General features: G+C 45.5%; 1 protein-coding gene across 1 annotated transcript in view; it reads left to right on the forward strand.

Annotated features, from left to right (window-relative positions):
- The window catches only part of CALML4 (calmodulin like 4), a 73203-nt gene extending 65392 nt beyond the window's left edge, over positions 1-7811 (forward strand). Inside the window, exon 5 of the mRNA XM_069625119.1 lies at positions 7365-7811. Within this exon, the coding sequence (XP_069481220.1) occupies positions 7365-7462 (98 nt within the window). The 3' untranslated portion in view covers positions 7463-7811. The remainder of the gene's footprint in view (positions 1-7364) is intronic.
- The last annotated feature ends 11103 nt before the right edge of the window (positions 7812-18914 follow it).

Consider the following 18914-nt stretch of genomic DNA (forward strand, 5'->3'; position numbering starts at 1 on the left):
AAAGGTGTTGACCTTACGGGAAGGCAGGAACTCCACCCCCCCCCCCCCAAAGGTCAGCGAGAGGTCCGGTGCTTCCCATGGTTGACTGCCAGGCCAAGGTAAGTAACACCAGGATGTTAAATATCAGAGACCTTTTGATGAAGGCAGACGGAGTAAGGGGTTAGAGTAGAGTAGCCCAGGAGAGGTCTTTCCAATTAGAGAAGGGCTCTGCCATCTTATGATTTTTCTAGGGCTCCCAAACTCCCTGTCCCTCTCCCCACTTTCTGCAAAGCACCCTGGGTATGGCATCACCAGGCAAGAAGATCATGAAACAGCAGTCAGGATTGGACCCTTTAAAGGAGGCTACAAGAGAACCAATCCTCAGTGGTCTTTCACCTATATAACGTCTTTGGACACTTGCAGGAGGTTTTGTTTGGAACCTGATTAGGAGCACAGTTTGCACTAAAGTCCTCTGGCATACATGTGAAGACCAAGATCACCAAGGAGGAAGAAGAAAGCCCTCCCCCCGCCCCCACTCCTCAACCATCCCATGGGAATATTTTGGATGACTAGGAGGCTGGACAAGGACTCCTGCAGCTGAGACCAGTGATACCAAGGATATGCTCACTGGAGGGGTCAGAGCCCTGGAATGGCTCTCTGCAAACCTTCCTGGGTGGGAGATACAGATGAAAGGACTTGCCTTGCCCCTTGAGCCTCTGTACAGCCCTCCTACACCCTCCGAACCACAAGTGAAGAAACTGCGATGGATCTGGTTTCCCAGCTTCAATCCACCTTTGATTCCATTCAACCATCAAAAGCCATTTGTTCGAGCTGCTGCAAGCCTGCAGAGCTGCTTTTGGCACTCACCACTTTCAATTTACCCAGAGGAAGCCTTCAACTCACCCATTTTGACACAAGTCAAACAGCTGGAAGAAATTATCTCAACCCATCTCGACACCGACTTGGCCTGCTGCAAGCAATTGACTTGACCCACTGGAAGCCATCGACTTGACCCATCTCAGTGTTGACATGGGTGTCAAAAAAGGGCCTAGAAGCCTGACTCAACATTGTTGAACCCAGATATTTGAAATGGCTCTGTCCTCCTGACTCGCCTAAAAGGGTCCCCAATGACATGTCTACCTTTTTAAACACCTCTTCAATGCTTTTGACAATTAATGCTGAAATCATTGTCTGTGCAGACCGGTCTTCAAACCCAGTGGGTCCCTTTATGCCAAAGTCTGCATTTTCTGCATTGTCCCTTGCAGGGTGAGTCATGAGTGTTTTTATTAGTTCTGTGCATTTTATAGTTTAATTAAAGCCTCCAATTTGCGATTGAGATTAAACTTTGGTGGTTGAACATTCTTTTATTTTGGTACCTCCATACTATTGTTGTTTGCTTTATTTCTGTCCTGGCTTATGCCCTCCTGAAGTCTACAGCCTGCACTAGGGCTGAGCTACGCTAAGAGGCGGAGGAGGTATACCTGTCCGGCTTTGCCTGTTTCACATTTATGATTGGGACCACTGCTGGTTTAGTAGTAGTGTGGGGAGGAGTAGGCGTTCTGTTCACTACTCATTCCTGCAGAGCACTAGCCATTTTGCCACACATAGTTGGATTGGGCGATATGTTTAAAATACATTTTATACAATTTTGTAAAGCTTAGTTCATGGCACGTGGTGTTAAACAGATAACTAAGGTGCACAAACAGGCCATCAAATCAACGTGTTTATGGTACAGGCGGAGTACGGATCTAAAAGAATTGACCAGAAATTGTGGAGGAGGGAAGAGCGAATGGTGACGCTGAAAGGGAGAATGTATACTTTAAGGTAATATGGAACGTAGAAGACTCTTTAGCCGAAACACACATGTTGGACCACGCTTGCATGACAACCTGCTCATGCCTGTATATATTTTATCTTGCCTGTATTCTGTTTCTGATCTTCTAAGGACTATATATATTTTGTTTCAGCTTGGAATCTGTAACTGACCTTCTTTGGCCTGTATATATTTTATCTTTGCTTGTAATTTGTATCCATGTAACTCCAAGCCTCGCATATTCTGTACTGCTGCGCCCGGTTACCTTCGGGTCTGGAGCGCATTACAAGTGAATAAAACAAACAAACAAACTAACAAACTCACTCCATTTGCCCTGGTATGTCTGCAGAGTTGGGCAGAGGAGGCTCTTGCTTAGTTTGGAGCATGGCCTGTGCACATATGGACCACAAACAGAGATCCTTCAGCAGGCCAACAATATCACAAAGGATACTGAGTAGCACTCAGAGATCACCCCACTTCCTTCCCTTGTTTAGCTGGTAGGGGATGTGCAAAGTAAACAAATCTACAAGGGAACCACATCAGAATACGGTATTGTCAACATTAAATGCGTTGTGCACCCGAAACAATCTGCTTCCAGTTAAAGGAATGAAAGCCTTTTTCAGTGCCCGATAACGCCACTGCCAGATTACGCGAACTACCCTTCACTGCCTCCTTGACATGGAGAGGCTGGTCAATCTGGCCATACTATTTCTACCACAATTGAAACTGGATGGACCTGTAGGAATCAAGTTCGAGAGAACCTCTGTATTCTAGTTGCCGTCACCTCACTAAATAAATTCACATCTGCGTTAAGCATCAACAGCCTATAAGAAGCCAAAGTGTAGGGTCAATATTCGGTTTGTGCGGTGCCACAATCACCCCCCCTTCTCTCAGTGTAGGGGGCCGAAGTTCTTTATCATGACTCTCTTTGGGCACCTTATGTAACAACGGCATAAGATGCCTCAAATGATTCTATAGAACACTGTGGGGAGTGTCACTGAACCCATTCCAAGAATACCTGCCCCAAGTTGCCGGTTTCCTGATTGGCTACCTAATGCGCACTTTTTTCCCCCACAGGCAATGTCGGAGGGTGCGCTTGTGTCAGAGCCTCCACGCACTGAGAGTCCAAAGCATCATTCGATGGCCTGCATAAGGACTGATAATAGTGTTGGAGCCCCTGATTTATACCCCATTGTGTGCACATTGTTGCTGCATTATCTTACATAATTTACATAATTCTGCCCTACTGCCTTGCCAAATACAACCCAACCTTGAAATTACAGGTAACAGTATACAGGTTGAGCTCCTCCTTTTTATCTTCTGGTCATTCAGTATGGCAGGATTCTCGTATGTCTCTATGGCTGCCCTGAGCAATGAATGCATTTGGCTGTAATGGTGGACAAAAGAAACATTACAAGATCTTACCAAATGTTGGAGGCCTGCCCATTGCCTTCCGGGCAGGCCTCACTGTGTACCTGGATCACCAGGGCGGACCGTAGGGGGCACTCTACGACATCTGGATCGCTAGACCCTCATACCTTGGATGATGGACCTCAGGGGGGCACCCCGCGGCATCCTGGAGCACCGGATATACACACACAGTAGCTGGGGACACCCAGCACACGGTAGCCTCGGCAGGGGGTGCACCCAGGCCGAGGCTGCTACCATGGCCATGCTCATATCGCTGTACAGGTCCATTGGGACGGCGTTGCCCAGCAGGGGCACCGTCCAAACGCTGGGCCATGTGGACAGGGCCTCAGCAGGCTGCACCAGCAAGGTGCCTATAAACAAACGACGCAGGAGTCAGCTTGGGATCAACTGACGAGCCGGAAGCAGCTCGTCCTTTTTATTAGCTTGGTCACATGGTCTACCCATGTGACCATTATACAGATCCTGGAAGCTACCATGCGCGTCAGGAGGGGTGGCATACAACACTCCTCCTTTTTCATAACGACCAAACAAATACAACATCACACCACAATGCACACAATAATACTAGGACTATAGGTACCACTAATCTTCACACACTTAGGGGCCCAGGTTACCCACGGGCTGATGGTCCGGGTTGGTGAGTTACTGGTGACAAGTTAGAAAACTCCACATGCAACCACAGACGTTATTAACCTGGGTGAGTGGACATTGCCCCACTGACACACCACCACCATTCGCACCTGCCACCCCTCACTACAAAACCCACAAGCGCAGGAATGCAATATTTTGGCTGGGTCAGTTTAGGTCTGCGGGCTACCAGCCTTGATGTGTACGTTTACGGGGACCACTTTGATCACTTGCAGGTCCACAGGATACCAGTCTGACTTCTATTGAGATCTCTTCAGGACAGTTTGGAGTTCAAGGGCCAGTAAAGCCGTAACTGGGGGCACCAGGGGCCATATCGGCCTAGTCCTTAGCTGGTGGGGCAGAGACCGGGGCAGGCTGCTGCGTTACCATGATGGGCCAGCTCAGAGTTCAGTGCCGGAAACGCTGCACTTGTGGATACCAGGGGCCACCTCGGCCTAGTCTCTAGATGGTGGCAGAAAGACTATGGCAGCACGATGGCCGGGAATTACATTAGACGACGGGCCACTCACATCACTCCCCCCTCCACACCGGGGCTGATGCAGGACATCACTATCAGCATCGTGCTCACAAGCACTCGCAAGAGTTGCAACCCTCATGATGGTTACTTGATGTTTCACAACTGTGTCCACAGCGGACGGGCACCTGGCTTGGCTCAGAGAGTTAAGTGTCACTGAGGGCACATGAGCACTCCTTATGGAGCCACTACCTTTCCTGGATCCTCCTGGTGAAACCGAGAAAACTCTGCGAGGGGGGAATTGATGGGCCCTTGGGTCATCCTCTTGTGTCCCCAAACTGATGGGCCTTCTAGGCTGATGGGACACCCCGGCCAGGACATGGGCAACGCTGGTCACATGGCCCTCTCTGGTCACATGGCCCTCTCACTTGCTGTGGTGGCCACAGGGCATATGGCTTACTTTTTCTTTTGGTTGTTTCCTGACCCCCAGCTGACACACTGGGTGGCCTTTGGTATGTAGCTCCTTTAGTGGCCACTGCCTTACCTAGCAGCCAGCCCATGGTGATCTGCTTCACCGCTGCAGGCCTGAGTTATTGGATGGCCCCAGCATTTCCTTTTTCTTATGTGCATTGAAGGACTGTCCTTATGCCCACACTTGAGTGCAGTGCCTCCTCAGGATGCAAGGTGGAGGAAGTACTGCAGGGGTTTATGTTCTCGTTATCCCTCAGCCCCTTTTCTGATGTGATAGGGCTGGGTAACTGCAGCTCCTCTGTGTGGCAGTCATGCACACAGAAGCCTTTCTCCTCCATTTCGGGCTGCCGCAGGCTCCAGTGAACTGTTGTTCCTCCCTTTTATTTTGTATTTCTTTTTTCGGAGCGCTCCGGAGCATTTTTCTTTCTGTTGTTCCATTTTGTCACTGCTGCCGGCCCGGGTGTTAATATGCAATGCCCCTTCATTTCGGGGCTGCCGCAGGGCACAATGCACCGTTTCCTTTCGCAGCGCAACCGGCCGCGGTGTCTGCGGGCCACGCCCACCTCCTTTGTTCCTCCTCGGAGCTGCTGCAGGCCTCCGTTGCAGTCAATTTTTGTCTTTTTTTTTTCTTTTGCGGGCCGCCACACACCCTGCCTCTCCCACCCCACTCGGACTCCTCTTCAGATACTGGAGCGTGCGTGCAGGAGCATACCGTAACTCCACAGCCACAGGCGCGGAGCTTGGCAGGTCACGCCCTTTCTCCGCAGACACAGCCACCTCCTTCCTCGCAGGTAGCACATGCCAAACAAACAGGACCCTGGGTCACCAGCCGGACCAGCGGCCAACTCTGCACCTTCATCTTCCTGGGCACCAGGCAGCCTGTGCTTGACAAGCACTAAGGGCCTGGATCCAATCCTCGTCGCCATTGTTGGAGGCCTGCCCATTGCCTTCTGGGCAGCGCGAGGCATCAGCAACATCATCGCGTGTTCCTATGTGTTATGTCACACGATAACCAAGGGATACCTAATAAACAGATTAGCGCTCACACGCGAGACAGCACCAATATGTGAGCCTCTGAGCAGTACGCTGCGGTAAGTTCTCTATCAATATTTGCACACATTTACTTAACTCCCACATGAATTCAATATTGAATACACCATTTTTCATAGATCAGGAACTGTGATGGTGCCATAGCGAGATTTTGCAACAACGGCCCTGGTAGGGGCTGCGAGCTACCAATCTATCTAAATTATGGATTAGCAGAATGCAATTTATCAATCATCTTCTTATCTTATTTTCTTTACAGATGCATTTATGAGCATCGTACAACAGGTGTTCGATGTATCAAAGTTATATCTGACTCTTTAAATGATGTGTATAGTTTGCAAAGAGATTGAACGCCTCTATTTTTCAATTTTTTCTTTGTTTTTTGTTTCAAGTTATGTGATGCATTTGAACCACCACCTTGTGGGTGTGTGTATATGATTTGGACCTATATGTTGTACTGATATTTTAGTGTTCAGCCCGGACGATGGAATGACATTCCGAAATACATTGGCACACCATTGAACACTGACAAAATCGTCATTGCCTCTCATGAAATGAGAATTAAAAAGCCATTTGGGCATTTTACAAACGGTCAATCCATGAATTTCTTCACACAGTTATGAATCTACAACTTTACGAAAATTGTTTGAAACGCAGACAATAGTTGGAGCTTAAATATAGAGCATGCAGAGAGCACGCAGCCAACTGAGTGGCACCGCTTTTTTCTTTCTCTAGTTACTGATCCTTGTACCATAGGATTCTCTCTGCTGAGTAGCTCCATATAGTTACTTGAATTTTGTAAACTATGTAGACATTACATTTTCAGAAACTTTATTTTCACAAATTGATTGTGCCCATCTCACTCCACACCATGCTGTATTATGTGAAACATTTACATTGCATATCATAAGTAAGCATTACATCCCACAGCCATGAGCAACACCACAAGGTGTGGACCCAGGGGGCCAACTTATTGGCCCGAGCCGAAAGCATTACTGCTATTAGCACCCAGCTTATTCCTCCTCCAGCAGCAATGGCACAAATAAAGAGGACTACTCCCCCCAGCAGCTGTCATAGATTGAAATGAAAGAAAGCATTCCAAGATGGCCACAAAGAAAAGGATCAATAGCGGCAACAGTGGGAGAGCAGCCCTCTTTCCAGGTCTATGAGTGCAGAGGCTCATGGGGGAAGCAGCAAGACACGCAAATCCATTGTCGTTCACTGGCGGGTGGGTGGGTAGGTAGGTGGTGTGGCTGCCTCCCAGGATGGGCAGCGAGCTCCTGACAACCGTCAGGATCCTTGGAATCCACAAATGTACCTGGAAACACTACTCTGGAGAAAAGGATCCCGACTGCTGTCAGGACTTCAGCGTTGCAGCAGCGTGCTAACGGGTGTTATGACAAGTAATTTGTAAGCACGATGAAGTATTGGCAGGCCCTAGTTGACTGTTATCTCTGCCTTAATTCATGTAAAGGTCCTAAGAATTCTTCAGATATATCACCTATATTTCTTTCCTTTCAGTGGACGAGCTATTGAAAGAAGCCAACGTGGGGCCAGATGGTTCCGTGAAATACGAAGACTTTGTTCGGAGGATCACCAGCCCTGTACCAGACTATTAAATCCATGTTGTAACAAACATTCATATGAACCCGTTTAAGAATTAAGTTTGGTACTATGATGAGGGAATATAAACAAAGTGTACTAGTCTAGGAGTTATATGTATTAGTCAAATATATATATATATATATATATATATATATATAAAAAAAGGAGGAAAGAACGAATCGCACTCCCGCAATATGTATATATAGAGAGAGAGATAAGAAGAAAATAATGCATTCAGAATGAGAACACTGTTCCCATGGCTATTACCTGTATATCATAGCTTTGCATGAAGACTGCATCTTTTTTTTAATTAATGTTCATATTGAAATAACCAAATTACATTAAAAAACAATATCTAAATAACTGATTGACCCAAATGAGAAATCGTATATGAGAATACTCTGCACTAGTAACATGAGTTAGGAAAGACTAACGTACATGGCATCGCCGGGACCGCAATGTAGATGCTATGTATGATGTCACCAGCATTATAAATAAAGACCACAAAATGGGGACAGCGATAATGCTGTGCGGTACCGCCCATATTGTTGAACACAGCAGGGACAACATTTACCAATATTGGTGAGAAAAATACATTAGAAACACCAATTACCTAACCAAAATAGATGGCCATAGTTTCAGAAAATATTCCAAAAGGATACACCGCTCTTTCTTAATGGCAGTAGCTTGAGAAGAAAGAACTATACAGACTGTGCCAGACTAAAACATTAGGATAAGAGAACAAATATTCTTTTTTGATATAAGCTATGCAACATTATATGACATTTGAGGAAACAGGCCATATTCGAGATTAATTTTTCGGAATATTAATATGTATTTTAAACTTTTTTATAATGAAAGAGTGTTACATACTTTCTCCGTCTTACAGACATATAACATAATATTTTGGAACACAATGTTGGCAGTTTTTTTTTTTTTTAACTACCCTATGGGAACAGCCTTACATTTGAGTAAGGGAAATCCAATCGGTTTAGGATTTAACGGCAATGACATGATACTTTGAAAAAGACGAGCCACAAGCCACCTTCCTTTTTTGTTCCCGTCCCTCTCTTCTTCCCTTTATTTATCCACTACGTTTAATGTTAAAACCATTTATTTCTTTTTTTATCATGTTTTTTTGAAAATGTTCTGATTTAATTGAAAGCTGTGAAGAAATATAATCATTTCCACTGATGCAACAGATTAAGAATAGTGAGAATAGTGAGAATAGTGAGAATAGTGAGAATAGTGAGAAATTAAATGTCAGTAAGACAGGAGTGAGTGGCCTCGTAGGGATTCCAATGTTTGCTTGATATAAACTTGATGAAGACACAGTAGCCTTGAGAAAGACATTCTTAGGTCGAAAGACGTGTTGGCTAACCAGACTTTTGAAATAAAAGGCCGACTGATACGTAACCTAGGTGAAGTCTGAACTAAATGTTTTACTTACAAGGTTGTATTTACTATTAATTTTAGAACACAGTGTGTTTGAAATTCTATGTTACATTATAAAAAGAAGTCAAGAACTTCGTATGGGGAACTTCACGCCCATACTCAATTTGGGAAAACAATACGCACTGCCCGCTGCCGGTGGACTGTAGCTACCACACAAACTATGCTACTTGGCACATGCAATGCCACCATTAGGCTCAAAACACAAAAGGCTACCATATTGAAAAGACTGGGGAAAACATTTCCCTTGCGTGCACTTAGCACGAACCTTGAAGGGTCTCAAGAACATCTGACCATGACGGTGAAAAAGACCACTGGGAATGCGTTCGTTGTGTGATAATGGCAACACGCGCTCATCTGGCAATGATCCCTCAAATTATTTTTCTCTATGTGCAGCAACTAAATGTTTGCGTACACATTCTTCAGCTGTGTGTTCGCCAGAGACGTGCTTTGGACCACCTGTAAGCCATGGTCAACCATTCAGCGCGCATGTCGTTTCCTAGTGATTCACATAAGATTCTTAATGGATTCACTGTGGATTCCTACAGGAAAACTAAGACGAGGAATCCCCAAGGTGAGACTTCGAGAGCAGTTGTAGCTTTCTTAAAGGAATGCTAACAAAAATGTTCTATGCCTTATTTGGCCTACTGATTTTTGAATGATTCCTGGCCCCTTCCCACTAGTCTCCTATGACTTTCTTAAAGAAAGCAGCAGTCTCCTGGTAGCAGTCTTTTTAGTTACTTCTTATAAAGAGTTTGCCAGAATGCACAGTGAGTAAAGCACTCAGTGTTGGGATCCGAGCTTTGCTGGACTGGTGTGTCTTTTATCCTTCCAAAATTAAATCATTGCGTACCACTAATTTAGGCTATTAGTGTCACACTTTTATTCCTAGCGCTTACCAAATGCTTTAGAGAGTGAAACATGAAACACACATTCCGATACTGGTGCCTTGTAGGAAATTAGCAAATGTATGAGGGATATTTGTGGGACTGTATTGGGTGCCAAATTCTGGAACTCGCTCCCAGAAGAAATCTACTGTATTAGCAATTTGACGGTAACAGCCTTTTTCTAGTCAGCTTTATGGTGACCTTTCATTAAGGGCATTCAGCCACATGCTTAAATAGCTTTGGGTTCTAGCGCAGCCCCGCTCCCTGACACTACCCTGTGTAATGTGATATAACACAACAGAATCTAATCCAAGATTTAGTGTTTCATCTGCACGCTTATTTTGGGTGGAAAGACCTGTAACTGTAATTTATAACGCGCTTCATACCAAGAGGTTTCTAAGCATGGACCCGGGGAGATGGCATGTTTTGCTCCACTTCGTCTTGCTTCCAAGGCAAGCGTGTTGCCCCAGAGCTGTCCAGAAAGACTCTCTCATTGATGCGGACCCACATGACACTTTTCTCAGATCTATGGATACAAACATTGGATCTGGCCATGACACAAGAGTCAGCTCACTTTGGAAATTGGTAATCAAATACAGAGAGCGATCACTGCAAAACATTTCACAAGATTATTTGGAGTGCTTTCTCGCTGTACATCAGAGCCTGGAAAGTGTCATTTTGGGCTACTCTTATACGCAATAATTTTCCACTAGTGTATTTAGACGCCTCTTCTGTATAAGTAGGATACGTTTTTTTAAAAGATGTGCTGTAAAATATCCTAGCCACTGTTAAAAGAGGGGGCAGTGACATTTTAAGTTACGCGAGTGTGTTGTAATTTACCACAAGCAAACACATTTGGTGCTGTGGGAAAATGTCTCAAATGGCCTTAGAATGTACTCTTTTTTTTTAATTTTTTTTTTATTTAATGAATTTAGTTGAATTTAATCAACTTTTTTCAATTTAAAACAGGAATTTATCAAAAAGGTTTACGTATAATACACAGGGAATTATAAAGCATACAATCATAAAACCCCACAAATCATCCCAAATGTCACACCATCACTTCCAAGGCTAATAATTACATTTGGGTTTGGCATTCTTAAACGATTGTTACGCAATGAACAGGTATGCCAATCATTGTTCCATATAGCAGCTATTGTTAAAAAACGGGCTATTTTAGTAGTTTTAAGGCTCGCAGAAAGTGAATTGTAGCCAGCCTTATGCTCATGCAGGTGGTAGTGGAAATAGCAAGCCATCTATGCTCATGTCTCATCTGGCTAAAATAAGGCAAATGTTTACTAAAGTGACTTTGTCTTAAGTTCATAAGTTCAGGGCAGTCCACAATAACATGCTCCAAAGTTTCAATAGTTGTTGCGGTGTGGCAAAAACGACATCCTGATGATTCCCTTGGGATTTCTTTTCTACGGGCTTGAATTTCACAGGTAGGACATAAATTAAAACGCATGCGTAACAAAGCATTCCTAACAGCAGGAGAAGGAGATTTGCATAAATAGAAGGCCATGTCTCTATAACACTTTGCTGAGAAAACAGTTGGATCAAAGTCTTTATACTTCAAACACAGATCTCTAGTGTCAATCCGATCCATCATGTAGAGTTTTTTCTTAGCTCTATCAGGATCGGTGACAAGAGTTTCAATGGAGATGTCTGCATTTAATAGTATGGTAAGAATGTTTTTAGACCATGTTTTCGGAAACAGATGAGGGGAAGACATCAGATAGCTGGCAACTGTGGCTAAAGTTGATTTATCAAGAGCAGATAATAGACATTTTCTAAACAAACTGCATAAGCGCCAGTTATACATTGCCAAAAGTGAGGTCAAACCTACTTCATATCGAATGATCGGGCCTGGAATGCATTGTGGCAGATTTAGAATAGCACGCCAATATTCTGCTTCCAAAGCATGTAGGAATGCTGGATCACTTGTACTATATGCCTCCTCTTCTGTATAAGTAGGATACTCTTTTTTAAAAGCTGTGCTGTAAAATATCCTAGCCACTGTTAAAAGAGGGGGCAGTGACATTTTAAGTTTGTTTGTTTGTTTGTTTATTACATTTATAAAGCGCACCAGACCCAGGAGTAGCAGGGCGCATAAAGGATATGCGAAGCTTACAAGTGTTGCATATAATACAGACAATAAATGGCCAGTAACATTACACAGGAAGTAATAAAATATACAGGCTTACAATACGAGGAAGGCAGTTATTTACATCTTAGTAGCTATAGGTATGCACAATTAGCAAGTATACAATCTAACAGCAAGACGCGCTAGTGTCTCCCAGTTACAGAGGGGAGCTCATTTTCAGTCAGGTTGAGGTGAGTAATGAGGTTTTTTCTAAAGAGAGGATAAGGTATGTCGGCTCTCAACTGGTGTGGTAAGGAGTTCCAAAGTTTGGCGGCCTTAACAGGGAAGCTGTTGCCGCCGATCCTGGAGGATTTGAATCTGGGTACTACCAGACAGTTCGTGTTGATGGTTCTAGACGGTCTAAAGGAGGTTCTTCTAGAAATGTTGTCAAATAGGTAGCTTGGTGCAGCGTTATGTAGTGCTTTGTACGTCAGGGAGGCCATTTTCAGATGAATTTTATTGTGGGTAGATAGCCATTTGTGGTGACGTCTGATGGCAGAGATGTGCACTCTTTTGTTAATGCTTAGTGCAGCTCTGATGGCGTTATTTTGTAACGTTTGGAGTTTTTGAATGATCGTTTTGTTGGCACTACTGTAAAGGGCGTTACAATAGTCAAGTCTTGATAGGATTAAAGCTCTGGCCAGTATAAGGCAATTATCTTTAGAGAGGAAGGGCCTACCTGCTCTAATCAGCTTACATGTGTAGGCTGTAGTGGACGCCAGGGAATTTAGTTGCTTGGTAAAGGACATAGTTGCGTCGAGGTAGAAGCCCAATGTTTTCACCTCCTTGGAGACAATGGTAGTATTGCCGTCAATGATGAAGGAGGTATATTCATGTCCTAATTTGGAGATGTTGGAGGGAGAACCGAGGATTAACAACTCTGTCTTGTCATCATTCAGGCATAAGCCGTGGCTTGCCATCCATGCCTGAATGGTGAGATAAATTCTATTTACCAACGCCAGGTCCCTGCCATGATCCCCAGAAAGAGGGAGGAGAATCTGAGTGTCATCTGCATAGTTAGTGTAGGTGACACCCAGAAGGTCCAGATCATCGAACAATGGCTTGGTAAATATATTGTATAGAGTGGGAGACACACAGGAACCCTGGGGGACTCCACACGTAATCGGTGTAGGGTCTGCAGCTGCAGTGGGTGAGAATACTCTGCTCGTTCTGTCATTCAAAAATGATTCTATCCACTTGACAGCGTCTGTGGAAAAGTGGGCTGCTATGACTAGATGTCTGCAAAGGACCTTGTGGTCGACTAGATCAAATGCAGCTGAGAGATCAAGTAGCAGCAATAATGCTCCCTCAGCTCATCAATCTGAGTCTTCAAGTCTATCAGTGCAGTCTCCGTCCCATGCAATGGTCGGAAACCTGACTGTCGGACTCCCAAAAGTTTATGCTTTTCAAGGTGTTTCTGGATCTGTGAGTAAGCAATTTTATCTAAAATCTTAAGTAAGAAAGGTACCGTTGTGATAGGTCGGTAGTTGGTCGCGATGAGTGGGTCTAATGTTTGCTTCTTGAGAAGCGGGAGCACCCAGGACTGTTTAAGATTAGCTGGAACGGTGCCGGATGCAAAGGAAGCATTAATCAATTTAGATATAAAGGGGGAGAGGTCTCTGGCAGCCTCTTTTATGATGTATGCGGGGCAAATATCTCCTTTGCAATTCGATGGTTTGAGAGATAGGATGGTTTTTTCCACTTCCAGGATAGTTGTTTTAGTGAAGCAGAATATGGTGTTTGGGTCAGAGGTATTTCCATTTGGAGGGGAGTGGTAGTTGTTGGTATCGGACGGTGGAGATAAGTTTAGCAAGTCTTTCTTGTTTTTTATTTTGGTTTGGAGGGTGTTGATTTTATTAGTTAGAGCTAGTTGTATTTCTGAACACCAGTTCTTGTCTTTGGTACAGATGTCAGGCGGGGAGATAGGGGACTCTAGTTCTTTGAGGATTGTAAATAATTCCCTCATACTGGAGTTGGAATTTGCTATTCGTTCATTATAGGAGTTTCTTTTAGCCTGGCATATTTCTTTTTTGTAGAGTGATGCAGTGGTTGCTAGCTTCTTTTTATTCTCGTGGGAGGGGCAGGCATGCCAGTCAGTTTCGCATTTTCTTTTTAAAAGTCGCATATCTTTTAGTTGAGGAGTGAACCATTTGTTGAGATGTAGTTTAGGTTTACTCGCTCTCAGTTTAAGGGGGGGGGCGACTTTGTCCAAGGTGGAGAGCATGATCCTATTATATTCTTGCACCATAGCGCTTGGGTCGAGGTTGTCAGGCAGAGAGTTTAAGGTGGGTAGAATATTAGGGATCACACTGTCCACTGTTATGTTCTTTTTTAGCCTGGTTAGACAAGGTAGGGCTTCTTGGGGTGCTATCAGTGTCTCTCTGGTAGTGGAAAGTGTCATGGACACCAGGAAATGACCGGTCCATGATAGAGGAGAGAGCGAAGTGATTGTAGCTGTACAATTGTGGTCGGCCACCCAGTCCAAGGTTCTACCCTTAGTATGTGTGGGAGCGTTCACTTTGTGAGTTAGTCCTAGTGCGGTAAGGGAGTTTGCTATTTGCATAGCCTGTTTGTCAGCAGGATCATTCAGGCCTAGATTGAAATCTCCAAGCACTAGTACTTGTGAGGTGTGTTTGAGGTTACCAGCAATTAGGTTATGTAGGTCCTCTTCGAACGTGCCCATCGGGCCAGGGGGTCTGTAAATTATATGCATAGTGAGTGATTGGGAGTTCTTTAATGGTAGTTTGACAGAGAGGGATTCACAAGATTGTTGGTCGTGAGGGTCTGCTAGTCTAAAGGAAAGACGTTCTCCAGCTATGATGGCTATTCCACCACCTCGGGCACTGGCTCTGTCTTGTCGGATGATAGTGTATCCTTCTGGGATGGCTAACATAAGTGCGGGTCCTGCGGCCTTGTGTAGCCATGATTCTGTTATGGCGATAAAGTCTAAACTGTCTACTAGGATTAGGTCTGCTACATCAATAGCGTGGGCCACCAGCGATCTAGCGTTCAGGAGAGCTCCTTTAAGGGGTTGGTTATCTGCTTTGAATATGGCAGGGCTCTTATGGGCTGTTGACTTGGAGATAGGTATGGGGGTCTGCATGTTGGAAGTACTGCAGGTGGGTGAGGTGGTAGGCTGTTTGAAGCTGGAAGTAGCCGTGGTGTGGTAACCGTCGGTTTTCTTGTTAAAGGGTGGTAGCGATCTGGTTAGTGGCTCGTAAATTTTAGGGAGTCTACTACGTAGTTTTAGGTTTCTCGTGTGCGTGGCACATGGGGTCATGGTATAGTATCCTGTATATTGATCGTTGGGCTGGACAATATTGCTAGGCTTAGGTACCATGTTGAAGGGATTACAAGGAAGTATCTTCGCCTCAGCTAGGATAGTGGTGTTGGGGTAGGATGCTACACTAGTGAGCAGTTGGGAGGAGATCAGGAGCCTAAGGATGAGTGAGATGTAGTGGCCTGGCATATTAGTTGTGAGAGATGGGTCACGATAGTCCAGTGCAGCTATAGCTAAGAAGGCTGGCACAATATGTGCGGTATACAAAATGTTCTGGAGAGGATCGGGTGGATAGATTCTGTGTTGACTATATGGACCTATATGTTAGAACAGTTGCACAGGTATGCTAATATCAGTTGCATAGGTAGGCTGACGTCAATTGCATAGGCCGGCTAGAATCAGTTGCATAGGTAGGCTAGAATCAGTTGCATAGGTAGGCTAGAATCAGTTGCATAGGTAGGCTAGAAACAATTGCACGGGTAGGCTAGTGTCGGTTACATGGGTAGGCAAGAATCAATTGCACAGGTAGGCTAGTATCAGTTGCACAGGTAGTGCCTGTATTATGACTGTAATACACAGGAAATGGCTAGAAGGTATAGCACCTATCTGTCAACTAGTCATTGTGGCCTAAACACTTGGACAGCGAAGTGAAGGCAGTAGCTCAGTAACTTATATCTATAATGTATTTATGCTGCAGTGTAGGTATCATTGGGCATGTGAGCAACAGTACTGCGGGAGAACAGAATCGAGCAGAACAATAACAGTATAGTAACATAAGTAACATTGGTAGCGAGTAGGTCGTAGTGGAACAGTAGGCATCAGAACGTTATGCAGCTTGCTGGAGCAAGTTTAGACAAGACTATTAAGGTGCACATGCTGAAGCACAATGTGGGCAACAGTAGGTAGTGACACAGTAATGCAAGGATACAAGAACGGATTAGGCAGTAACGGTGACCCTATAGTACATAAAACCGTATTAATTATTCAAATGTGCATAGTTGGGAATGGCAAAGTGGTAAGCACCAATATGAGAGTGTACATATGTCAGATGGCCGTAGTTGTAGGCAGTTAGTTGTCGATTACGGCTGAGAAGTCTAGCAGGTTAACAACAGGTCTGATAGCCCAGAGACATCGGCGGCAGGGCGGGTTCAACTGGGCAGAGGCATGTATGCCAGAGAGGGAAGTTACAGTATGGACGGCACTCTGGTGGAACGTATGGCACAGCGGGCCGATGGTTTTAAATTAAGGCGGGTAAATGGGTATCGACAGCATAGCAGTGCTTACCCTAGTGGATACGTTGATAACAGTCTTGCGTTCAGTTTTGCAGGGGTGCAGGGGTCCTGGCACTCGGCGCTTTCGGCTCCTGACAGGCTCACGACAGGGGCTGCCTTAGGAAGTGTGCCTTTGGAGGTGGGCCGGCTGAGTCGCCTGCCGGCTTGCAATTGGCTACAAATGCCGGCTGCAGGCCAATCGGTGCACGGATCCGGGCTCACAGTGTTTCCTCTGGTGGAAACTCCTAGACGATGATGCAGGCAGCCATTTTCAAATGGCAGAGAACCTCGTGGTCCTCAATGGCGAAAATACCCATCAGGGTGCTGTAAACAGGCAGGGTGGCAAACGGGTGGTATTGGGCACCCGTTATGTTTAGTTATTAAATATGGAGGGGCACGGGTGAAAAAAACGAACTTTTCGTTGCACATGCAAGGTGCTTCCTGGGCACGTCAGCGTTAGGCAGAAAGCCTACCTTGGTGAGTGGGGGCTACCTCCAGCCAGGCACTGCTCCTGCAGTGGGCGAGGGAGCTCCTGCTCCGGTTCTGTGCAGCTGAAGATGGTCCTCCGGGCTCACGACAGGGGCTGCCTTAGGAAGTGTGCCTTTGGAGGTGGGCCGGCTGAGTCGCCTGCCGGCTTGCAATTGGCTACAAATGCCGGCTGCAGGCCAATCGGTGGACGGATCCGGGCTCACAGTGTTTCCTCTGGTGGAAACTCCTAGACGATGATGCGGGCGGCCATTTTCAAATGGCAGAGAACCTCGTGGTCCTCAATGGCGAAAATACCCATCAGGGTGCTGTAAACAGGCAGGGTGGCAAACGGGTATGTGTTGTAACTTACCACAAGCAAACACATTTGGTGCTGGGGGAAAATGTCTCAAGTGGCCTTAGAATGTACTCTTTGATTTAAGTTATTGGCACATGGTCCTTTGAGGAGGAAGCGGAAACGGTGAAATGAGTATAATCTCCATTATTTCCCGTAGAGCAGCAGGGTCTGTGTGGTGAGCGGAGCTCACGCCTTACAGATCAGTGACACCCGCACCTGCCTAATCAGTTGGCCACCAGCCTGGGCACAAACCCAAGAATAGAAACCCAAGCAGCAAGGACTGAAGGTCAGAGAGCAGCACCAAAGGTCGAGAGCAAGTCGCCCACTCAGGATCTGGAACCCGAAACACGGGTGGAGCTGCCTCCGAGCTCGAATAGGACACACTTTGGTGAAATCGTTATGGTGGGCGTCTCCGTAAATCAAAGCCCTTGGCCCGGTCTCAATGTCCCTCGGGGAAGGCCACACGTCAATGCCACTGGCACCGTTGGCATGTGCAATGTGTCCATGGCATGGCGGGTTGCCATGCTCTCGACAGAGTGTCTACCGAGGCACCGATTGTATTGTATGAGTGGAGACCATGCCCAGAAGGGTGTGCCTGTGCCATGTCTGAATGCCATGCCTCAGGCATAATGTAACCCTCTGGGCATGGACACTTATGCTAGAGTACAGCATTAAAAAAACATTCACATAAATAAATAAGTCCAGTTACCCTTCAGTAATGAAAACCATAGACATTTAGTAAAAAGCTTTAATGAAAACGAAATTATGATTGCAACGCAAAACCTAAAAACAAAATGGAAGTCCTTTCTAGTTGCCAAAGGAACTGTAACTCACTTTCTGCCATGCGCCGCTCATACGATCACACATGACATTACAGGCCTCATACATGTGCACATAGTTGTTACTACTAGAGTTAAAAATAGCAAAAGAAACACGTCTGCACCCTAGAATGCGTGTATTGGGTGTTTAGCACACCTCTGAAAACATAGCCCAAAATGGCAGTCAGCATCACTTCGAAGAGCCCGTTGTCATACGTTTACTCCATGCATTGTAATGACGTAGAATACTCTAAAGGGGACCTTTAAATACAACATGTCATTATTGACCTGCCCTGAGCCAATCCGTATTCTCGGGATGCAGTCAATAACGGACTGCATTCCAATCATTCACCTTTCAGAAACAGAGAGAGAAGCAAAAAAGAGCCTTTCTCTGCATTCACGGATCATCCAAGCAGCTTCCTAGCAAGATTTCTTTCAACAAGAGACTGCGGCTCTGCAAGTAGCTTTTCCTTCGCTGCACCCTACATAAGGCAAACATGACAGGCAACGTCCAACTTAGCGGACCAAAGTGAAAGCTACATGCGTTGGTAATAGAAACCCTGGGCAGCTTGTCCAACAGGGCACCAACTCACCACCCACTATGGACAAGCCAAGCAAGCCAACAAAAACAAAAAACAGAGCACTCCCTCAGCTGCTTCTCAGGGAGCGCTCCTAGATCGGCGTTGACTGTCAAGCTGAAGCAGGGTTTCCCTTTGACAGTTTTCAGTAACCCCAACACACATGCCCAATTGACCATACAAGGCCAGGAGTGCTTTGCTGCCCCAGCCGTTC

The sequence above is a fragment of the Ambystoma mexicanum genome, chromosome 11, assembly GCF_040938575.1.
Source record: "Ambystoma mexicanum isolate Mex_15411 chromosome 11, UKY_AmexF1_1, whole genome shotgun sequence".
In the NCBI taxonomy this organism is placed as follows: Eukaryota; Metazoa; Chordata; class Amphibia; order Caudata; family Ambystomatidae; genus Ambystoma; species Ambystoma mexicanum.